General features: G+C 34.7%; 1 protein-coding gene across 17 annotated transcripts in view; it reads right to left on the bottom strand.

Moving 5' to 3' along the window:
• CARF (calcium responsive transcription factor) overlaps window positions 1-25,503 on the bottom strand; it is a 96,294-nt gene that overhangs the window by 22,868 nt on the left and 47,923 nt on the right. For 9 of the 17 annotated variants that reach the window (XM_041737225.1, XM_041737224.1, XM_041737227.1 and 6 more), the window contains 4 exons: window positions 23,232-23,295; window positions 17,925-18,055; window positions 17,148-17,517; window positions 2,281-2,420 (listed from right to left, as the gene is read on the bottom strand). In XM_041737225.1, the coding sequence (XP_041593159.1) occupies window positions 2,281-2,420; window positions 17,148-17,517; window positions 17,925-18,055; window positions 23,232-23,295 (705 nt within the window). Of the gene's footprint in view, window positions 1-2,280; window positions 2,421-6,269; window positions 6,964-10,925; window positions 14,570-17,147; window positions 17,518-17,924; window positions 18,056-23,231; window positions 23,296-25,503 lie in introns of those variants that run through there. The other 8 variants (XR_005985012.1, XR_005985014.1, XR_005985015.1 and 5 more) reach the window with 8 other exon arrangements.

Genomic DNA, 25,503 nt, shown 5'->3' with positions numbered 1-25,503 from the left:
AATATAAAGTTCTTTAAAAAAAAAAAAAAGATTTTATTTATTTGAGAGAGAAAGCATAAGTGAGGGGGGGTGGGGAGGGGCAGAGGGAAGACAGAGTCAGACTCTCCTGTGGAGCAGGGGGCAGAACTCGATTCCAGGACCCCAGGATTATGACCTGAGTGGAAGGCAAATACTTAACCAACTGAGCAACCCAGGCACCCCAAATATAAAGTTCTTAAGAATTTTGATATTGTAGAAATAACTTAAGATTATAAAACTTTTTAACAATATCATTACAATTTTATCTAGGCAATCATGACTCTAAATTTTTGTAAGCTTAATTTGTAGAAATAATGATATTAATAACTTGTTTGTCCCATAAAATCAATGCAAGGAGTATATAAAGTTTAAATTATGAGATGTTCTATCTTTTTGTATAAACAAGCATATTGTGTTGGCATTAATTTGATATATTAAAGTAGGAAGATAATTGTTTTTTAATCCTTTAAACCAGTATGATTAATTCATTCTAATTTGTCCAATGATTCCTCCATCAGGAATATTTTATGAACATTTTCTACATAATATGTAAACTTTGTATTTATAAATGAAGTTATGCAAACTCCTTAAACCCTATTTCAAAGTCCTTCATCTTGAAACCAAGGTTTTTTTTCTTCTTTTCTTGCAGTTCTTTAAAAAAGATTTTATTTATTTATTTAATCTGAGAGAGAGAGAGAGAGAATGAGCATGAGGAGGAGCAGAGGGAGAAGGACAAGAAGACTCCATGCTGAACATGGGAGCCCAACTTGGGGCTCACTCTCATGACCTTAAAGATCACTACCTGAGCCAAAACCAAGAGTTGGATCTCAACTGACTGAGCCACACAGTGGCCCTTTTCTTGTAGTTTTAACCAGAAATATCTCTTAAAAGCAATTTTAAAGAAAAAGAAACAAAATTTAATGATTTTTCTATTTTAGAAATAGTTCATTATACATTCCTAGATTGAGCACATAATGACAGAATAATTGTTTTTGTCAATTAATCCTTAATGTTTCCCTAGGAGGGAAAAGAAGAGGAGGAATAGAAATTTAAAAAGAGAAGGAAAAAAAAAAAAAAGAGAAGGAAAATAAATAAATAAATAAATAAATAAGCCACCTTTAGTCAAATACAATATTATCAGTGTAAAAGATTAATTATCTCTTTTTAATTAATGAGAGGGAAAACTTCAGATGAAGGAAAACGTATTTTGACATACATGTACATAGAAGAGGATGAGGGAGAAGGAATCAATCATTACAGCTGGTTTAAATTGTTAATACTTTAAGTATAAAACTGAGAGCGTATTATACTAAAGTGATCTTTCTCTTTTAGACCAACAAGAATATCTCCTTATGGGGTATTTTTAAGGGAAGGAGAAAAAGTCCAAAGGAGAGACAGAAGAGGGAAATGGAGGAACATGGGATAAGGAAGTAGAACAGAAGAATAAAGGACATCATATTCAAATTGTGATTTGAAAGGATTTAGAAAAGACAGTTCTAAATTTTTCATGTTTTTCTCTTGCCTTTGCCAAAGAATCTTTTAAGGAGGCAATTTCATAATCCATTGAATATATTTTGGAAGTTTCCTCTTGCCTTAAAAGTAGACAACTATATGTTTGGGTATTGAGTTCATTTTGCTTCAAGTCACCTCCCCAAAGGAACAATTGTGTTTATATCAGAAGTTCCCCCCTCCAAAACAATTATAATTCCAACTAATTCTTTTATCATTTAGAAAGTAAATAAGACACATTTTATTCTAGCTTAAATACATATAGGATGCAGGAATCCAGCCCAGAATGGCTACAGAACCAAACTAAAGATAAACCTGAGTCTGAGAACACTCTAGCCAAATGTGAAACTTGGGGACTTCCCTGCTAAAGAGAACCAGACTTTCATGGACAAAATAAAACAAGAGTGGGCAAAATTCTCATGAAACTTTCATAAATTACTTGAGACAGTTTTCCCAAAGGATGCCAGTCTCAAAAAAACCTTCTGAACCTACAAGTTTACACCCACCTTCATCCCTATGAACCTCTTCTTATAGATGTATGATGAAGACATGACAAGAGCAAACAAACAGTAATATAGACCATAATAATGTAAATTTCTACCAAATAAAAGTTTTTTAAACCTGATCAATCAATGGATTAAAAAAAAAAGAGTTTATTCCTAAATACAGTATGAAACTAAACAAAACAAACTGGCATTTGGAGTATCTGATGACACAATTAGAAATCAGAGCTCAGACCCAACATGAACTTACCTCACCACTTTCATTGGAGAGACCCTGTGCTGGAGGCTGAAAAGGCCTCAGAAAATTATGCTGTTTCCAAGGTGACCAGATTTTGATAAGACCTCCAAGACAGTCAAACGCTGACTCCTTTAAAATACCTCCAAAATAACCTGTTGATAGAGCAAAACTGAGGTTTTTGCTTACTGCAGTAAGCGCAAATACTATCTGGATAGTCTTAGTATCTCACAGGGGAAGTCAGAGGTACGATATTTATGAATTCTGGGATCTCTTTTAAGATGAGTTGCAAAGAAGAGGATCTGATTGGAATTACACAAAGTTCATACATAATACCTTTTTGATTGGACACTGGAAGTAAGAGTTTGGAAGTGATTCTTTCACAATCTTTTGCCTTCTTAGACTAATCTGTTGTTCACTCTATAACCTGAATTGTTCACTTGCCTGGAACTTCTTTGATTTACAGTGTTTTTTCCTTTGAATTGATAGTACTTATCACACCATTTTATAACGTTGATTAAAAAATTGTCTGCCACAGGGCACCTGGGTGACTCAATTGGTTAAGTAGCCAGCTCTTGATTTCAACTCAGGTCATGATTTTAGGGTAGTGAGATCCAGTCCCATACTGGGCTCCTAGTTCAGCAGGGAGTCTGCTTGAGACTCCCTCTCCCTCTACCCCTCCCCTTGCACATGTGCTCCCCAAAATAAGTAAATCTTAAAAAAAATACAACTGTCTGCTACTACATTGAGTCCCTATTGGGCTAAGATTAGGTTTTATTAATCTTTCATACAACCAGCAGGTAACACAGTGTCTGGTTCTCAATACTCAGCCACTATTAATAATGATTGGACAAAAACATACAAACATGTTGACTAATCTGATTTTCAATTTATGAACATGAACCTTAAATGCACCCTTAATCAAGGAGACCCAACAATAATATTACATCTCCTTTGCCTAATTACTTTCATACTAGCTTTTCTCCCTAACATGCTTCCCCCACACACCCATTTTCACAGTTATATAAAGGCCTTGCTTCTTATTTCACTGAGAAAATTGAAGCAGTCAAAAGAGAATTTCCATTCTCAATTGTACCCACCTACTAGCTTCTTACCCATGTAGTGTCCCTTGTTATCTATCTATAGATAAGGTATCCATGGTCCTATCCAAAGTCAAGCCCTTTACTTAGGTACTCCCTTTCTCCTACTCAAAGACATTTCTTTAGTAATTTTATCCCCTCAACAACTTCCCCTTCTGTCTTTAGGTTGTTTTCCTTTTATTTTTTTATAAGAACACTCTAAAAACTTAAATATGTATGGTAATTTATTCAGAAATATTTTCTAAACATCTGCCACAGTCACATATCAATAGGAAAAAAAAAAAAGACAAAGATCCCTGCCCCTACTAACCTAGTAGGGAGAGACAGATAAAGTTTGTTCTTAATATAGTGGCCAAATGATCCTTTTGTTTTTTTAAAGATTTATTTATTTATTTATTTATTTATTTATTTATTTATTTAGAGACAGAGTGAAAGTCAGGGGGTGGGGGGCAAAGGGAAAGGGAGAGGGAGAGAATCTCAAGCCGACTTCATGCTGAGCATGAAGCCCCATGCAGGGCTTGATCTCATGACTGAGATCATGACCTGGGCTGAAATCAAGAGTTAGAGGTTCAACCTACTAAGCCACCTAGGCATCCCCAAAATGATCCTTTTAAAGGGCATGTCATATTATGTTGTCATTCTTCTGCTCAAAACTTGGCAATGGCTTCCCATTTCCACTCTGAGTAAAAGCCAAAATCTTTATGATGGATTATGAGACGCTACATGATCGGACTCCCTATTATCTCTCTGACCTCATTTCCCAGTACTCTCTCACTTTCTCACTCCACTCCAACTATATCAGCCTTGTTGCTGACCTTTAGGGGTAGTGAATACTGCCCAATCCTGTAGTTCTCTTATTTTGCACTACTCTCCATGGTATCTGCAAGATTCTCTTATTCCCTTTAAGAATTTGCTTAAATTCTTAGTGAAGCCCATTCTGATTGCCCTATTTAAAAACTGCAACTCTTACCATATTAACTCTCAAATGTCCCTTTTTCTCTGTTCCATTTTTATGCTACATCACTTGTCAACCTAATGTATAAGTATATAGTATGCATACAATAATATATTTAAGTACATATACTTAGATATAAATATATATAATGTGCTTATTATTTTAATATATATACTTATTTACTATGTTTATTATTTATTATCTATTTCCCTCTACTGGAAAGTAAACTTCAAAAGGGCAGGAAATATGTCTTTTATTGAATGAATGAATGACCATCTTTAAGATTTTAGACTGTCCTTGTAGAATATACATGTAAAAACCCAACAGTTTCTATAAAGCAATTATAAATAACAGTAGTCATCGCCAGAAATTTGTTTTGCAATTTTATTATGGTAATCAAAAGATTACTCTATCATTTCCATTTGGTCATTATACCTATCTTCAGAAATCTGCAAAATTTAAAATTTCATCCAGATTTTAGAATAGCTTTTTGATTCAATGGGCTCCTTTAATGGATTATTTTGATAGAACTTTAAATGTAACACGTACTAAGCAAAATGTAAAATTCTTAGTCTGGCCCTCTAGAATTTCTGCCATTTAAGCACTCTCTTTTCAGTCTTTACCCCCACTTCTTTCCTTCATTGAGTCCTAAAGTTCTCATTAAAATGAACTTTAACAACAACAAAAAAATGAACTGTATATTTGTATCCCCAAATGAGCTTTATAATTCTTTCTCTTTTTTTAAGATTTTATTTATTTATTAGAGTCAGAGAGAGAGAGAGAGAGAGAGAGAGGCAGAGACACAGGCAGAGGGAGAAGCAGGCTCCATGCAGGGAGCCTGATGTGGGATTCGATCCTGGGTCTCCAGGATCACACCCTGGGCTGAAGGCAGCACTAAACCTCTGTGCCACCGGGGCTGCCCTATAATTCTTTCTACTTGCTCCTTGAATTTTATACATCTGGATTTACTCTCATGTCAATGTTCTGTCATAAAAGACCCAACTCAAAGATCCTGTAATCCTAATAGATCACTTATTTTCTGGACTGTGTGGCAAAAGGAATATGGAATGGTATTAGACCTTGCTACCAATATTAACTTTATCACTTAATAGTTGTTTTACAACCTCAAGCAAGTTACTGAATTTCTGAATTTCAGTCTCCCATTTGTGGGAGATACCATTAGTGGCCTAAACAATAGTCAATGAATTCTGTTTTATTAAAATATAATTTTTCTTGGAGCAGTCTAGAATTTTAAAAGAACTACATTTCCTAGCATCCCTTATAAGTAGGGTGGTCATATAATACTCCTAACCAATGAGACAAAAATGAAAGTTAAGGATGGATCTCCTAGGAGAGACCTTTGGCTCACTTATCCAGCATAGGCCTTTTGCTCATTCGTTCTTCCTATCTGAATCCTGATCAATGCTGGAAGTAGAGCAACCATCATGGACAAAAAAGCAGCAAGTATACAGATGAAAGCCACATATTAGAGATGGTCATATGAGAAGATTAAGGAAGGGTGAGTTCGTGGTGGCAACATGGAACCACCATACCAGTCCTGGTGAGACTGCTTTCAGATTTGGTTTCATTAAAAAATAAGACCTCTTTATTTGGTTAAGCTATGTAATCATGTCTCTGTTGCATGCAGCCAAAGACACTCCCTAACAGATACATCATTTTTAAAATCAGGATGAGGTGCCTGGGTGGCTCAGTTGGTTGAGTGTTCAACTCTTGATTTCAGCTCAAGTCTTAATCTCAGGGTCATGAGTTCAAGCCCCATGTTGGGTTCTACAATGGGTGTGGAGCTTACTTAAAAAAAAAATAAGGATAATGCTTACCTTTCAGGATTTAAAATCTTAATATTAATCATAAAAATGAACATATATTGAGTGTTTATAGGTTCTAAGGTCTCAACATAGGCTAACTCATTTAATCCTCATAATAGCTTAGTTAGTGGCTACTACTACTATTTCTTCAGAGGAAAGAAAAATACAAAGAACTGAAAGTTTAAGTAATTTGTCCAAAGTTACACAGCTAATAAAGAGGAAGTGGCATTCAAATTTAACTGTCCAACTTCAGAGCATATGCTCTTAGCAACCAGTCTTCGCTATAATAATAAACTACTTACTTTTTGCCAGGCAAAATGCCAAGTGCTTTAACAAAACAATATAAAGCACCAAATAAAATGTCTGATGCTTACTAAAATGTCAGTTCTCTTCCTCATATGTAATGTCTTCTTCTTAATTCTTATATGATTTTATCCATATTCCTAGTATTAAATTTACCATTTTCTATCTTGTATAAAGTTATATATCGTTTGTAAGAGACCCTAAGTCCCTTTAAGGCAAACCTTTAAATATTCATTTTGGTATCTTGCATGGCCTAACTCTGTGAGGCACACAGAAGGCTGAGTCACTATGATTGGTGAAACCATGGCAGTGCAGATTGGAAATTATACCATAAAAGGTGGTCCCTATACAGTCAGGCTGTTCTGGAGAATTACTTTGAACCAATTCTATACCTTAAATCCCACTATGATATACCTACCTGCTTCACTCAGATTTGTTGTACTTTACTCCTTTTCATAATCTATCCTTGCACTTCCCTTACAACCTCCTACGTCCTCTCCCAATTTGACTGCTCCTGCAGAAACCCAAATGTGACATGATATCAACACTGTCTGGAGAGCTTTCATATCTAGTCAAGATGGAGGACAAGTGACCATATTTACTCTCCTGCCTGAAACAACTATAAAATTGGATAAAATCTATGAAAAAATTATTCTCAAAACATTGGATATCATTCAAACGGGGACAGTGATCCCTGAAAAATGGAAAACAAATGAGATTAAACCTATGTTATCCCAGATTGCTGTCTGAAGAGTTTCTTGGCTGTGGCAGATGGAGTGGAAAACCATGCAGAACCTCCCAGAGTAGAGGAGATGAAACTCAAAATCAAGGAAGGCCAAAGCAACTAGAGGGTGTCGGATAAAGTACTGGAGAAGAAAGAGCTACACAGAAAACTCCAGAGATTGATAGAAGGCTACTCTCTAACATTCAACAGAGTATTTAACAATCAGTGCATGAGTATAAGGAATTACTTAAGACCAGGGGAAGAACAACCTCCTAAGGTTCCCAGGGTCCAGAAGAGGCCTATTCTCATCAACCAAAGAAGAAAACCCCATTAATTCAAAAGCAGTGTAGAATACTCAGAAAGGATTTACCTCAATAATGAGATAAAATTAACAGTATATTAAATGCTGACAAAATCAAATATCCGTTCCTAACAAAAATTTTCAGCAAGCTAAGAACAGAATTTGATAATTTCTGTCCAATTTGATAAAGGACATATGCAAAAAATATGGTTAACCTTGTAACAGTGAAAGACTAAATGCTTTCCCCCTGAGATCAGAAGCAAGGCAAGGATGTACACTCCAACCAGTTTTTTTTTTAAGATTTTATTTATTTATTCATGAGAGACACACAGAAAGGCAGAGATATAGTCAGAGGGAGAGGCAGGCTCCCCGCAGGAAGCCCAATGCTGGACTCAATCCCAGGACCCCAGGATCACGACCTGAGCCAAAGGCAGATGCTCAACCACTGAGCCATCCAGGTGCCCCGACTCCAACCAGTTCTAATAAAAATTTACTTTAAGTTCTAGTCAGTGTAACAGTTGTGAAAAAGAAATACAAGGCATTCAGACTGGAAAAGAAGATGTACAACAGTGTAATTGTCTATGTAGAAATCTAACAGAATCTACCAAAAAGCTATGAGAATAAGTGAGTTTAATAAGGTTGTTAAGATATAAGATCCACAGATCAATTGTACTTCTATATTGATGCAAAAAAGAAATTGAAATTCAAAAACACTCATTTAGAAGTTCTTAGTGATAAATCTGACAAAAGATATGTGAGACTTATACATTGAAAACTCTAAGACATTGCAGAGGAAAAAAAGTATCAATATTAAGATTTCAATTATCCCCAAATTGATCTATATAGTCTACATATCCCAGTCAAAATCCAATCAGGCATTTTAAAAAAAAGAAAATGACAAGGTGATTCTAAAATTCACACGGAAAAACAAAGAATTTAGAATAGCCAAAAGAAATCTGAAAGGAAGAATAAGGTTCAAAGACTATATTACCGGATTCAAAGACTCATTATAAAGGTATAATAATCAAGATAACATGGTACTGGCATCAGTACGGAGAAGAGTTTCTCAATCTTGGTACTACAGACATTTTCAGCTAGATAACTTTTTGTTGTGGGGACTGTCCTATGCATTGCACAATATTGAGCAGAAGCTCTGGCTTCTATCAGAAACCAGAATATCTCTTTAGTTCTCACTATTAAAATTGTCTCCAGGGCAGCCCCAGTGGCTCAGCAGTTTAGCGCCGCCTGCAGCCCAGGGCATGAGCCTGGAGACCCAGGATCAAGTCCCACGTCAGGCTCCCTGCTTGGAGCCTGCTTCTCCCTCTGCCTGTGTCTCTGCCTCTCTCTCTCTCTCTCTCTCTCTCTCTCTCTCTGTCTCTCGTGAATAAATAAATAAAAGTCTTTAAAAAAATAAAAAATAGTCTCCAGATTTTGTGCAATGTCCCCTAGAGGCAAAATTGCCCTGCTTGAGACCACTGTGATAGACTAGAGATCAATGATAAAGAACAGAGTCCAGAAAGTCATCCAAATATATGTAATTAATGGATTTTTCATCAAGGGTATAAATTTAATTCAGTGGAGAAATACAATCTTTTTAAAAAATGGTATGCAAGAAAGAGTCCTGTACCACATATATAAAAATTAACTCAAAATAGAGCATGCATCTAAATGTAAACTCAAAGTTATAAAACTTCTTAGAAGAAAACTTGGGAAAAATTCTAACCATAGGTTAGGAAAAGATCTCTTAGGTCTCTTACACAAAAGTATGATCCACAAAAGAAAAAAAAAGATACACTGGACTTGATCACAATTAAGAACTGTTCTTTGAAAGATTTTGTTAAGAAACTAAAAAGATAAGCTATAGATCAGGTGAAAATACTTGTAAATAACATTTCTAAAAAATGGATGTGGGTCTATAATATACTTTTTAAACCTCTGTAATAAGAAAAGAACAATTCCAATTAAAAATGAGGTAAAGATTCAAACAGACACTTCACTAAAGAAGATATACAGATGGCACATAACACATGAAAAGATGTTCAACAGCATTGGTCCTTATATAAATAGAAATTAAAACCACAATCAGATACTCCTACATACCTATTACAAGGCCTATAATATAAAATCCTGTCCATACCAAGTGCTGGCTAGAACTCTCATATACTGCTGACAGGAATGTAAAGTGGTACATCCACTTTGGAAAAATCACTTGACAGTTTCCTAAAATGTTAAATTACACCTATCATATGATGCAGCCATTTCACTCCTAGATATTACTTAAGAGAAATGAAGGCATATATTCATACAAAGACTTTTATACAAATGTTCATAGAGGCTTTATTTGTAATACAGATGAATGGACAATTTGGTGTATCCGTACAATGGAATACTACTCAACAATAAAAAGGAACGGACTATTCATATATCCTGTGACAGAGATAAATCTGAAAATAACTATGCTGAGTGACAAAAGTCAGATAAAAAATGTTCATACTATATCATTTTTATAAAATTATAGACAAAGCAAATTGATGTCTAGGGACAGAAAGCAAATCAGTCATTGTTTGGGGATGGTGATGTGGGGATGGAAGTCAGGAAGAAGAGGGGATGGATTACAAAGAGGCAGTAGGATCTTTTGGATGTGATGGATATGTTCATCATCTTGATTGTGGTGATGGTTTCATAGGTATATAGATATATCAAAACTTATTAAATTGTGCACTTTAAATATGTGCTTTTTGTTTTATGTCAATTATACCTCAATAAAAATATTTTTAAAACCTCTGCTAATATCTGATTCCCACTCTGTCCTCTAGTTTAAGAAACTTTTTTTTCCTAGTAGAGATATGATTGACACATAACATTAAGTTTAAGGTATACAATGTATTGATTTGCTAATTTATATTTTGCAATATAATTACCACCATAGATAGAGCTAGCTAATATCACTATCATGCCAAACAATTATTCTTTCCTCTTTTTATTACCCCCCATTCTTTCCTTTTAGATGTAGTCTCTGAGCAACTTTGAATTTTATAATGCAGTATTGCTAACCATACTTACTATGTGTACATTAGAATTCCAGGGCTTATTTACTAATTGCAAGTTTGTACCCTTAAACAACATTTCCCCTGTACTATTATACCCATATCACATTTTCAAAGGTTTTCAATTTTAACTATAGAATTTATTCTTCTCGTGAATCAAATTTAGAATCCATTAGTTTTTTTTTAAGATTCTGATTTTATCCCTGAAGTCTTAAGAATTCAGTCAGCAATGAATATTTGTATTATTTAACACTAGTTTTCATAGCTAACATGTATGTGCCAAAAGTACACTAAATTTCTGCCATTATAACTAAGTTAATCAAGTAGAAGTTACAGATACCAAAGCAATACACCATTTAACATGTCTAACGTCTAAATCAGCTGATGGGGAACAGTTAATACAGGGTCTTTTCTGGAGAGAATAAGATTTTCTATGGTCCTATAAAATAGGCAGGGTGGAATAAAGCAAAAAAAGCCAAAAGGGAAAACACTGATGATCCCTCCTTTTTGAATCATATACTTCTTTCATTATGCCAAAAAATATAAAGCTGTACTTGAAGATGTCAAGATGTAATAGAAAAAGAATTAATACCTTATTACATGCATTGTTTTAAAATATTGATGGTTGGCTGAGCTGAGAGTACTAAATGCATATATGTCCCTAAATGTAACAATAATAGGGATTACTGGCAGTTATACTGAAAAACTTTCAGGTTCCAAATTGAACATAAATTTCTAGCCAAAGTTCTCAGGTAAAGTGTTTATTCAACATCTGATGAACAAAACTACCACTATCTCCAGAAAAAAAGTATAAAAAGAAAACTAACAAATTTAAGAAAAAAATAACACAGGATTTTTAATGAAAAATATTACATTATAACAAAGACACTATACATTAAGTTACCATATACACACACACACACACACACACACACACACACACACACACACACATTTTAAAACTTTAAAAAAGACCTGGTACAAATTAAATGACATCTTTCTCATACTCACATGATTAAGTATGTATTTTGACAGGATGTAAAAATGAAACACAAGCTGGTAGGCCTCAAAATCAGAAACTGTAATGCAGGATCAGCTTCCAAAATCTGTTTTCTATCATTTTCGTGACTTTTAGAAAACATCGGATAAGACAAGGTACTTTTTATAAAAGCTTTTTCTTTTAAGCATGTTAACTGCTTATGGAAAAAATTAATATTGAAGGAAAAGCCCACCATGGTGGTATTTATTTATAATTCACTATAGTGTATATAAAATTCACTGGGAGGCTTTGAAACATGAAAACTACAATGAGGGAAAAAGCTCAGTTGCAATTATGAATTTCTAACTACTTATTTTGAATGTCCAACTTTTATGACAGATATTACACCTTGTAATACATGACACAAAAGAGCATATATCAAACTTTGCTGTAGAGCTGTTAGGAGAATGCCAAATATAGCTACTGAAAATTTTATGCACTTGTATTTAATACCCTGTGCATTTAAAAAATAATTTACTATTTAAAATATGTAAACATACTTTTAAAAAAGTGATGCTAAGCACCTTTAAAATATAATACTGATATACTGTGACTGAACATGCATGTAGAGGACAAATGAATTTTTAAAAATTTAGAAGCCATTTTTAAAGAGCTACTCATTGAAATACTTACATGAAAATATTGATAGTTCCAGTTTCTACCTAAAAACCAAAAGAGTATACAATTAGGGACTTAAACCTTCCTTCATGCTTTTTAATTTTGTTTTTTGTTTGTGGGGAGGATGTACTGTAACTTTCTGTCCTCATAAAAAAAAAAAAAAAAACAGAAAACAAAACAAAACAAAGCCCCACAAAAACCCAGTACCAGAAAGAGACATTCACATAAAATGAAGTGAGAGAAATATTTTTAACTATGCTTTGTTCTTGATCAAGTGCCAAAGTCTGAATGCTCTAACATCTCTCATCCTTGTAGGTAGCTGACTAGAGTTTGTTTCTTAACAAGCATTTCTCCTTAACAACTCAACATCAAAAAGGAATAGAATGTCTCCAAAGGAATATAGTTCAATTGGTAAAATATTTAATAATAAAAAACTACTGCCATTAATGAAAAGATTACTTAATATCTTGAAAACAGTTTCCATAAAACCCAGAAATAACAAATGAAAAGAATCATTACCTACAATATAATATAATACTACATTATAAATTTAGACTTATACCCTTTAAGTACACACAGACTAAGAGAAATCTGGGGTTGAAGTAACTAAGAGCTGTGTCTAACTTAGAGTAACATAATCAGATTTAGCAGCCTGCCTCTAAAATGCTGACATCAAATACTTTCAATTCTTAGAACAGTTAGCTATTCTAACTAAAAATCATATATGTAACTGAATATTAACTTTTTATTAAATAGGATTATAAATACATTTTCATATTAAATAGGGTATAAATCTAAAGAGCAAAGACTTTAAGAGTTCCAATCACTTCTAATATAACAATGCTTTATACTTAGATACATGCTGTGTACCTGCAACAAAATGAATTAAGAATGAGACTGGACTTAGAAAAGAGAAAAATGATTCATATTTATGTAAAATATTATGGTTAAATTTCACATTATATCTTGTATGCTTTGAATATTAAACATTAATATCCATTTGAAATCCTTATTACTTTTAAATAAAATCCTAACTATATCCACAAATGGTCTCTGGGTTGAAAAAAACCTTTACATTGATTTATTGACAGTTTATAATTGACATTTCTAGTTTACCAACCTTCCAGAAAACAGAAGCTTACAATGAATATAGTGATTAGGACTTATTCAGCATTTCAAGTAAATATAGTTACTCAACAAGCAAATATACATACACATCAGTTGTTTTAAATATGAACTAAATTTTAACTACAAATACTTACCTTGAAATATTATAAATTCTAATACCACCAATTCAGTAAGAACTCTGGCATAGAAAAATAAACACAACTCAAATTCTTTTCCAACCAGAGCTGAATCTTCGATACAAAATAGGAAAAAAAAATCCTCTCCTGATATCAAAAAGTTCCCCCAAATCATCTGTAAACACCAGGGAAAGTCTATTATTCTTTCTGAATTCTCTTAATTTCTACATGTTTCTATCCACAAGTAGTGCCTTCCCTACATTAGTTATAAATCCATGCAATATACATTTATTTCTGTTGCTTATCTGATTAATTCAAGTTAAAATTCTGAGTACTTACCAAGACACTTTAAATTTCTACTAGATGACCATTATTATGTTATAGGTTTGTAGTGTTAAGTATAAAAATTATAATGGAAGAAGCCAAAATGCAACTACAGTTTCCACAGATGTGAATGCTGTGCTTCGTGTTATGATTAAAATCTACTATTGTTTTATCCTTCCTAATGAGACAGACTACAAATAATCTCTCACCTGTCTGCTAACGTAAAGAATTTCGTCACAACTTTAAAGAGGAAAAAACTTCTTTTGTAACTTTTTAAAAAGTCAACATACATATACACAGTCTCTCTCTCTCTCTCACACACACACACACACACACACACACACACACACACACACCCCTTTTTGTTGTTGTTTTTGTCTATTCAGACCTCAAACTGGATATTTCCAAGGTATGAGTTAGGTAACTATTTGTGTTCAGACTATATTGTCATGGATAAATTCAAATGATCTTTTGAAATACTGGCCTTATCAGTAATCAAAAAGCATAAGAATTATACAAAATGAGAGGAGTAAAATAGCTTCCAAAAATATGGACTTGGCAACAAACATCGGTTTTAAATCAAAGTTGCTCATTGAACTAGTCTTCAGTCCATTTATCACAATGCTGCGCTTTGACAATATTCACCTTCTTTTTTATGACATCAGAAGTCACCCAAGTTGTAAATTCTGAAAAGCTTCAATAATTTATGTGGCAGATAATTTCTTACAGTCCAAAATTTTTTTTGTTTCCATAGACAATGGAGGTTCTTTGGGTTCTTGCTTAACTTGGTTCACAGAAATGGTACCTTCTGGATTTTCTTCAACTTTAAAACCAAACATAAAAGAAAAAGCCTAAAGGTTAATGTAACTTATAACACTGGAATCTTTATAATTACATGAATTTAGAAGCAAGGCAAAAAACTGCAGTTTTTTTTGAAAAGCAGTGTGTTTGAGAACTCAGTACTTCTGACATCTTAATAGTCATTTATAATAAATTCTTACAGGATGTGTACACCTGAAACTAATGTAACAATATGTGTCAACTAAACTTCAATTAAAAAAAAGAAAAGAGGGATCCCTGGGCGGCGCAGTGGTTTGGCGCCTGCCTTTGGCCCAGGGCGCGATCCTGGAGACCCGGGATCGAATCCCACATCAGGCTCCCGGTGCATGGAGCCTGCTTCTCCCTCTGCCTGTGTCTCTGCCTGTTTCTCTCTCTCTGTATGACTATCATAAATAAATAAATAAATAAATAAATAAATAAATAAATAAATAAATAAATAAATAAATAAATAAATAAAATTTAAAAAAAAAGAAAAGAAAAAGAAAAATTATAAAAAATTAAATGTTGAGAAGTTTAAAAAAATTCTTTCAGTATGCTTCTGGTAATGAAAACAAGAAGGGACTAAGAAAACCATAGTTATTCTCCTTTACAGATACTTTGACAAAAAAGCAGTCCATAATTTAATAAAATTATGAGGACTATCTTATATTTAAGCTTAAATGTCTTTAAGAATATATGTAAAAAGAAGTCAGGAAGCCTCCCATTATTTGAAAATGATATTTTGCAAACAGTAGACATATATATTACAAATTCACAGATTTGTTACCACTCCCATTTGGTTTCCATATGTGGTCATATATCGAGGAAAATGTTCCCTCCCTAAAGAAACTCCCCTATATAAGTACATATAAAAAATGTGCCATATCTTAATGGATAGTTCTGACTCAGCTGTATAAACTATGTGTTTGCTTATCTGAAATACTGCACACTGTGCTTACCATTCTAATTTTAAAGTACTTATGATCAGATTAATCTGAAAGCAGCATACCAGAAACACTATCTTATCTGGCAGTGGAATGTCTAAGATAAAATCTTTCTCTCTTTCTCGCAATATCAGTTTTGACTTGCTATAGGGAACCAGGATTAAAGGGACTAATATTTGCTCAGGGAAGTGCGTTGAACACACTTTGGGTATATGAGGAGGTAGTCCACACTATAAAAAATAACAGTAGAAGATGGATTTGAATGACCCTCAAAATTCATATTCAGGTGAAGTAGACCCTCAGATCATGATCTAACTTGATAAATCATGCAAGTTCAGATCCAAAGAGGGTCTCCTTTAAAGCAATCTGAATTAGAGGGGATCCGTGGGTGGGTCAGTGGTTTAGCGCCTGCCTTTGGCCCAGGGCGCAATCCTGGAGTCCCGGGATTGAGTCCCGTGTCGGGCTCCCGGCATGGAGCCTGCTTCTCCCTCTGCCTGTGTCTCTGCCTCTCTCTGTCTCTCTGTCCATCATGAATAAATAAAATCTTAAAACAAACAAACAAACAAACAAACAAAAAGCAATCTGAATTAGAGCTCCCATTGTACCCACTGGTACAACACAGAGGGAGGAAGCACGTTAGAATGGAACAAAACTTTGGAGGCAGATAAATCTGGGTTTAAATTCCTGCTCTATCACTTTTAGGTAATTACTTAACCTCCCTGAGCCTTGATTTCCTTATGTGTAGAATGGGGACATCATCAACTATTTCAGGAAGTTGTGAGGATTAATTCACATATATTCCTTTTCTCTCTCTTCTACTAAACTTATTCAGTAGTGACAACTGCCACAGAACTCTGGATAAATTTTCTTAAAAATAATGCTTCCAATAAATTTAATAAAGATAATGATTCTTTTCTGGAAGGAACTATCTTATACTTTTCCTTACCCAGAAGGATGATGACTAAGAATGTAAAGAAAGTAAATACTTTTTATGTTCTAACAATAACTTCTATGAAGATTTTTGCTCTTCAAAGCAAATCACAAATGTTTCCCCACAAAAGTGCCCAATCTAGAATAGCTATGTGAAAGCGAGTATATGGGTCAAGTAAGAGTTTGAATATATTACTATGTTAGCTGAGTTTGTTACAAAGTGAAGGTAACAAGGTCTTGGATTAAACCCAAGTCTCCAAGGCTTATCTAGGTCCCTTTCAAGTTCTGTAGAACTCAAGATTTAAGTTTATAACTCAAAATCTTTAACATTTATATCTGCCCACTCCATTCCATTTTTCCTTTTAACACTTTTTCCACAGTAATCTTTACACTAAATGTTTTCCTTTTAAAGTTTCTAATTTTTTTTCTAATTTTTTTCATGCATTATAAAATGATCCTCTGAATTCATGTCACCACAGATTTTCCATGTAAAATTATGTAATTAGGGAATGAATAATTTTGATAGAGAAAAAAATTAAGAAATTTAAAAGTTATTATGTTCTTGACATTTTCCCCTTTATCTTGTAGTTTTGCTTTATTTATATATTATAAGCCCCTGAGAAGAAATGATAATGTTTTCTGTAGTGTAATAGTAATGATAGTCTATAAAAGTTAACAAAATAAAATTACAAGTTGCTTTGAACTTACTAATAGTTGGGTGGCTATCTATAATCTGTATTGGGATGGTCTGCACATTTCCTAGCAGAATCCGATGAACACTTCCTTCCATATTCTCTGTATCCTCAACATCTCCAACTTCCACCAGCTGGTCCATTGCAGCTAGATTTTGATCTGGTCCTGGAAGGTTACCCATGGTAGAGGCAATAATGCTATTGTTTGGGGTTAGGCAAGTATCTGTTTGAAGACTATGACTTTGACCAAGAAGTAGAGAATTATTATTCATTACAGTACTTTCTAATGAATCCAGAAGTCTTGAAGGACTGGAAGAAGGGTGATTATTTACTGATAGCAGAGCCGGTGATCCATCAGAAGTGAATCTTGGTTGCAACTGCAAACCCTTTTAAACCAAAAAGAATTACATCAAAATGTTGAAATTTACTATGTCTAATTTTCTCATAGGATATATTATTCTTTTGACACATAATTAGAATAAAATATAGGAGTATAGTTGCTAAGATATTGAAGAGAAAAAAAAGGAAAAGTAGTACAACTAAATTTTATTGCATGCACAGTCAATTCCAACTTTTTCAAAAAGTATTGTTTAAATGATCTTATATCAAGATACTCCATAGTGTGGGCTAGCTCCTCATATACCCAAAATATCAAAAAAGTCAGGAAGTTAATAATAAAAACATCTTTTGTCATCATTATAATTCTATAGCAATTCTATAAAATCCCTAGAAGAAGAGTGATTGAGGAAGAAGGGGAAAAGCTTCAATTTTGTCTATTTCACTGGATACCTACCTGTAGTTGCGTAAATATTTTTGGCTGAAATGAGGAAAGTGAAGAAAGCAAGTGGGCTGGCTCTGGAGACAAAGAACCTCTTGTCTGATTTGTTTCCACTTTGGTATTTATTGATTCTCCTGGTGAATTTCCTAAGTTATATTAAAAAAAACAGCTATCAAAACAAAATAATGTTTATGGCTTCGATGTTATGTGATACTACATTTTATTATAACACTGTCACAATTAGAATAGGAAATAAAGTCAAAGGTTTGAAAAGGACTTCAAGAAGTTATTTTGTCTACTATTTCCTGAGCTGGTAGGATCAGAATAATTCAGGAACTTTTTTTTTTTTTAAGATTTTATTTATTTATTTATTCATGAGAGACACAGATTGAGAGAGGCAGAGACATAGGCAGAAGGAGAAGCAGGCTTTATGCAGGGAGCCCGATGTGGGACTTGATCCCCAGAACTCGATCCCCAGGACTCCAGGATCACGCCCCAGGCCGAAGGCAGGCACTAAACCGCTGAGCCACCCAGGCATCCCTCATTCAGGGAACTTTTTTAAGATTTTATTTATTTGTTCATGAGAGACAGAGAGAGAGAGAGAGAGAGAGAGGCAGAGACAAAGGCAGAGGAGAAGCAGGCCCCATGCAGGGAGCCTGATGTGGGACTCAATCACGGGTCTCCAGGATTATGCTCCGGGCCGAAGGCAGTGCTAAAGCGCTGAGCCACTGGGCTGCCCTCATTCAGGAACTTTTTAAAAAAGTAAATTCCTAGGTTCAACCTCCATTAATTTAAATTCAGTATATCTAGGATCTGATATTGGAATTTTTTTTTTCCTTGAAAGATAATGTATTTGCAACTCTAATTGCAATCTAACTTCCATGCTCATGCTTCTCTGGATATATAAAACTTACTGAGCCTCTCAAATATAAAGACCAAACTTGATTTATCTTTGGTAGCCCTTATACCTAGGATAATACCCAGCATAAAGTGGGTCCTCAATAATAATAGTATTAAAATTTATTTTAATAATTCATTTTGGAGTAAATGAGTAAGAGTAAAAATCTGTTTTTAAGTATCTCAATTGCAAAGTAATTGTCCTTAGAGAATATAGTCCCTCTCATGTAATTTTTATGTATTAACCCAAATATATGCATCTCTTAAAGCCAATCAAAACCAGTATCAACAACTGTTTATTGCTTCTATACTGTAACTAAGTAATTTTTAAAAATGACCCTGGTGTCAGACAAGGATAGATTTAAGCACCAGCTAGCTTTTCTTGGTAACCTTCAACATGCTACTTAACTTGGTTTTTAAGCTTCAGTTTCATCTGTAAAATCAGGAGTAAGAGAATCTTCCTCAAAGGACTTTTGAGAAGGTTAAACAGCACTCTCATTTCTCATTAAACAGGCTTCTTCATTTCTTTTCATTGAAGTATAGCTGATACACAATGTCACATTAGTTTCAGGTGTACATATACTGACTCCATAAGTTTGTATGTTGTGCTATGCTTATCTCATGTGTAGCTACCATACAATGCCATTACAGTACCATTGACTATGTTCTCTTTTATCCCAGTGACTTGTTCCTTCCAGAATCAGAAGCTTATACCTTCCACTCCTCTTAATACATTGTACCCATCTCCTACCACTCCTCCCTTCTGGCAACCATCAGTTTGTTCTCTGTATTTATGGGTCTGTTTCTGCTTTTTATTTGCTTATTTGTTTTGGTTTTTAGAGTCCACCATATAAATGAAATCACATGAAATTTTTAGAGTTACCATATAAATGAAATCACATGGTATAGGTCTTTCTCTAACTTATTTCATTTTTTGGCTTCATTAAATCGCTAATATAAATGAAATCACATGGTATAGGTCCTTCTCTAACTTATTTCATTTTTTGGCTTCATTAAATCGCTAATTCAAACATCTCATTTTCTTTGATCACAAACTCTTATTTTTCCAGGGACTTTCCTTAAGTACTTTACTAGACCTGTTATTTTAATCTCACGTGAACTTCAGTCCATTGTTTCCTCAGTTTTCTTCAGATATATCAACTTCTTCCTTAATAAAATTCTCTCCCCATTCAGCTTAGTAGAATCCTACAGTTACAGTTTCAGTCACTCTTGCAAATACCCTAAATTCCCTTGCTTCTTAGTACTTTTGTTATAACCTCTGATAAAATCCTAACACTGAATGAAAATGGCTTCCAGAGCCTACATGTTTGAAGCAGAATGCCACTGAGAAAGAAACTTGCTGCTACTACTAATACCAATTCATGATCATCAACTTCAACAGGACCTTCACCTGTACCTGACAATCTTAGGTTTCTCTCACTCCATATGATAGAAGATTTCAGATGTCCAATCTTGGCCACACTACCTGAGACCTTTTTCATTCTCAGCACTCTTACTTAAAGAGAAAAGAGAAACTATCCGTAATTTCCTCAACTTCTCATCACCAAAGCTATCAAATACCTTCATCTTCATCTCTCTCTTCAGGTCTGTCTTATCTGAGAATACCTTCCCTCAGCCCCATATCCCCTTCATAGCACATTGTCTCTACTTCTTCATTCATCACTCATTTACTCTTCAACCATCCCAATGTGGCTTCTTCGCAATCCACCCAACTGAAATGGCTCTGATACCTAAGCTTTCCATACCTGATTTTATGAACATTTTTCTTTCCCCTTGCCATCACCAAATCCCATTCTTATACCAGTGCTGCCTACCTCAGTAAATGCCATTATCAATCAGTTGCTCATGGAAGAAACTCAGGATTCATCCCAGATCATTCCCATTCTTTTACCTCCCACACCTATTCAATCAAAAACCAAAACTCTTGAAAACTCTTAAAATCTGTCCAATTTTAGTATAAATGTCAATAACTATAGACTAACCACTACTATCATCTTTCATTTGGACAGCTCAAAGGGCCTCCTAAACCCACTTTGCATACTGAGTTTTATTTCCAAACATTGTCTATGCTTAAAACCATACCAGCTTCCTTAAGTTCCTGAAACATGACAAGCTCTACCTTGCTTACCTTTCAAACATGGTAATCTTTTGATTAGCAAATTCCTATCCATTCTTCTGTTCTTAGTTTAAAATCCACTTTCTCAAGTGTCACTTCTCTACTCCCTAGATTAAGTTATATTCTCTGTCACTATTCTCACACAATTTTGCACAACTCTTTTATGGTTGGGATGCCTGGGTGGTTCAGCAGTTTAGCGCCTGCTTTCAGCCCAGGGTGTGATCCTGGAGTCCCAGGATCAAGTCCCACATTGGGCTCCCTGCATGGAGCCTGCTTCTCCTTCTGCCTGTGTCTCTGCATCTTTCTCTCTTTCTCTCTCTCTGTGTGTCTCTCATGAATTAAAAAAAAAAATTTTTTTTTTTAAAAAGAAAAACTCTTTTATGGCAATATTCATAATAGGAATTAGAATATATTTGCTTAGTGTCTTTTTCTCTTGCTAAAGTTGAAATTCAGTGAAGAAACATACTTGCTCTCTTTTATGTCCAGCACTTATCACAATAAGTAAAATATGTGCAGAACAAATGAATAATGTTAAAGAATTTGAAAGTTATTTTCTATGCACAGTGACTCAAAGGTTAATGAGCTAAAGAATAAAGAAATAATTGTACTGTATATAGTTATTAATTTATTCTAAAGCATTTATTTAGATGTTGCCTTTATAGCAGGGATTATGCTAGGAACTAGGTATGGTTAACTTGAATAAAATATAGCCCTTGCCCCTGAGGAGCTCAAATCATAATGAAAGATACAGATATATAAACAAAAGGATACCATGTTAAACGCAGAGGTAAATACAAAAGAATGAGCCAAAGGAATTGAATTGAATAGTGAGAAGAGTTTGCCATATAGAAGCAGAGAAAATGCATCTCCAGAAAAGAGAAAAAAAGAGTAAAATAAGCTTGGAATAGCAAGAGAACACAGAAGTAAGAGTATATGAAAAAAAGCAAATCATATAAACCATATAAAATGAATAATAGTTTCCTGATCAAGATCTCTTAAGGTTATTACAGGAAGTAGCCTAGCTTTACAGTCAGGTGTACTTGTAATCAGTCTTAAAATTTTAGTCATAAAGCATAAAAGCTGATTTTGTGAGGAAATTTATTTATTTTTTATTTTTTTAAGTTTATTTATTTATTTTTGGTAATCTTTGCACTTAATGTGGGGCTGGAACTTACAACCTCAATATTGAGTCCTAGGCTTTTCCAACTAAGTCAGCCAGGCCCTCCTTATTTTTGTTTTTATTTGAGTATAGTTGATACACAATGTTACATTGGTTCCAAGTGTATAATATGGTGATTCAACTTTTCTATGTTTCTATGCTATGCTCATCACAAGTGTAGCTACCATCTATCACTAAACAATGTGATCACAGTAACATTGACTCTATTCCCTATGTTGTGCCTTTTTCAAAAATATTTATTGGGGCACCTGGGTGGCTCAGTGGTTGAGCATCTGCCTTTGGCTCAGGTTGTGATCCTGGGGTCCTGGGATCGAGTCCTGCATCAGGCTCCTCATGGGGAGCCTGCTTCTCCCTCTGCCTATGTCTCTGCTTCTCTCTGTGTGCCTCTCATAAATAAATAAAATCTTAAAAAAATAAAAGATTATTTGAGGGGGGAGGGTAGAGGGAGAGAATCTTCAAGCAGACTCCTTCTGAGCACAGAGCCTGATCTCATGACCCCCAGATCATGACCTGAACTGAAACCAAGAGTCAGATGTTCAACCAATTGAGCCACTTAAGTACTCCTGTGCCTTTTATTCCCGTGACTTATTCATACTAACTGGAAGCCTTCTCCCATTCCTCTTCACCCATTTGGCCCATCCTCTACTACTTCACCCCTCTGGCAACCATCAGTTCGTTCTCTGTATTTGTAAGTCTGATTGTACTTTTTGTTTAATCATGTATTTTGTTTATCAGATTTCACATATGAGTGAAATCATATGGTATTTGTCTTTTTCATGAGAAGTTTGACTTTTTTCACTTAGCATAATACCCTGTAGGCCCATCCATGTCATTACAAAAGGCAACATCTCATCCTTTTTTACATCTGATTAATATATATGAGAAAGTATATAGGAGTAAATATAAGTATATATGTTTAAACAGCTAGAATTATTTTGACAAATCTTTTTTTTTTTTTTTTTTTTTTGACAAATCTTAACATAGCTGCTCTTGTCTCTTTGGGCCCTGGTTTCCTTATCCATAAAATTTGATTAGGTGAGATAATATCTTCAATATCTTCCAGCTTTAACATTGATTTTATATATTAAAGATATTTAAGATAACCTACCTTCTGCAAATGTAACTGTCACAGTCTCTCTGAGAATATGCCCATTATCTGTAGTCCATTGAAGCTGAAATGAGAACATTTAATTCAGTAAAAACAATAAAGCACTTATATTAAAAGTATTTTAAAGTATCAATACAACTATCATCTTATTCAGTGACAGCATAATTGTGTTTTATTCAGAAATTAGTTTCTTCACTTGTTTATATTCTCAAAACATAAGTATACTTCATTATCCAAATACATTAACTTCCCAAGTTCAGATAGCACGAATCTGGATAGCAAGTGTAGATGGCAAAGATCATTGCTAACCAAATGTTTTACTTCCTGAACTTTGGATAGTGAATAATTAAGAGAGTTTTGGATGGAAAAGAATAGTAGCAGTAGCTAAAATCTGAATCTATTTAGTTAAGACGACACAATTTGGATAATAAAAATTTGGAGAACAAAGGGTATTACTACTTAGATTTTTTTAAAAGATTTATTTATTGGGGTGCCTGCATGGTTCAGTTGGTTAGGCATCTGCCTTTGGCTCCAGTCATGACTGAATGATCCCAGGACTGAGCTTCACATGGGGATCCCTGTTCAGTGGAGAGTCTGTTTTTCCCTCTGCCCATGCTCTCTCACTCTCTCTCTTGCTTGCTCATTCTATCTCTAAAATAAATAAAATCTTAGGGACGCCTGGGTGGCTCAGTGGTTGAGTGTCTGCCTTTGGCTCAGGGTGTGATCCTGGAGTCCTGGGATCGAGTCCCGCATCGGGCTCCGTGCAGGGAGCCTGCTTCTCCCTCTGCCTGTGTCTCTGCCTCTCTCTGTGTCTCATGAATGAATGAATAAATAAAACTAAAAACTAAATAAATAAATAAAATCTTAAAAAAATAAAAATAAAATATTTATTTATTTTAGAGAGTGAGAGGGAGCACATGCAAGTGTGGGTGAGGGGGAGAGGTAAAGGAAGAGAATCCCAAGCAAACTCCCTGCTGAGCACAGAGCCCGAAGTGGGACTTTGATCTCACTACCTTAAGATCATGATCTGAGCCAAAATCAAGTCAGACACACTTAACTGACTGAGCCACCCAGGTGCCCTGCTACTGAGATTTAATGCCATAATTACTGTCTGTATTATAGTTAGTAGTTTTTTAGCAAAATTTTTACAGAACTGACCAATATTCAGGGGATAATTACAGTATCACAGTATGAGGTAAAATTTACATCCAAAGATGGCATATAGAATGAATATCATCCCTTTATGTATTCAAGTCTGAATTATTCTACTGAAACTTGTCTGTTTTATTTTTTTAAGATTTATTTATTTGAGAGAGAGAGAGAGAGCAGGGGAGGGGCAGAAGGAGAGGGAAAGAATCTCAAGCAGACACCCTGCAGAGGTAAAGCCCCACAAGTGCAGGGCTTGATCTCACCATCAGGAATCGTGACCTGAGCAGATATCAAGTCAGATGCTTAACCAACTGAGCCACCCAGGTTGCCACTTGTCTTTTTTTTAAAAGAGGGGGAGGTATACACAATATATACTCAATAAATATTTGTTGAATAAGATATACTTTTTATAGAGATAAAATGCATTGATTTTTATTTTTTTAATTTTTATTTTTTTAAAAGATTTTATTTATTTAATCATGATAGACAGAGAGAGAGAGGCAGAGACACAGGCAGAGGGAGAAGCAAGGTTCCATGCCGGGAGCCCGACGTGGGACTTAATCCCAGGACTCCAGGATCACTCCCTGGGCCAAAGGCAGGCGCTGAACCACTGAGCCACCCAGGGATCCCCAATACATTGATTTTTAAATGAAGATAACTATTGTTATTATAGTCAGAGCTGGAAATTCAGATATTTCTTCTGAAAATAATATAAAATTTTAGTCAAATCATCATGAAGGTTCATAGTGTTCACACTGAAAAAGAAACCAGTTTTTTCTTCTTTTTTATTTATTTTTTTATTTTTTTTAATTTTTATTTATTTGTGAGAGTCACAGAGAGAGAGAGAGAGAGAGGCAGAGACACAGGCAGAGGGAGAAGCAGGCTCCATACACCGGGAGGCCGATGTGGGATTCGATCCCGGGTCTCCAGGATCGCGCCCCGGGCCAAAGGCAGGCGCCAAACCGCTGCACCACCCAGGGATCCCTTTTTCTTCTTTTTTAAAAGAAGATATTATTTATTTATTTGAGAGAGCAAGCAGGGGTGGGGGGCAGAGGGAAAAGGACAAAGCAGAGCCCCCACTGAGCAGGGAGCCCGACCCAGTCCCAGGACCCTAGGATCATGC

Source organism: Vulpes lagopus, chromosome 22 (genome assembly GCF_018345385.1).
Source record: "Vulpes lagopus strain Blue_001 chromosome 22, ASM1834538v1, whole genome shotgun sequence".
Classification (NCBI taxonomy): Eukaryota; Metazoa; Chordata; class Mammalia; order Carnivora; family Canidae; genus Vulpes; species Vulpes lagopus.
This window is presented reverse-complemented; position numbering and strand designations above follow the sequence as displayed.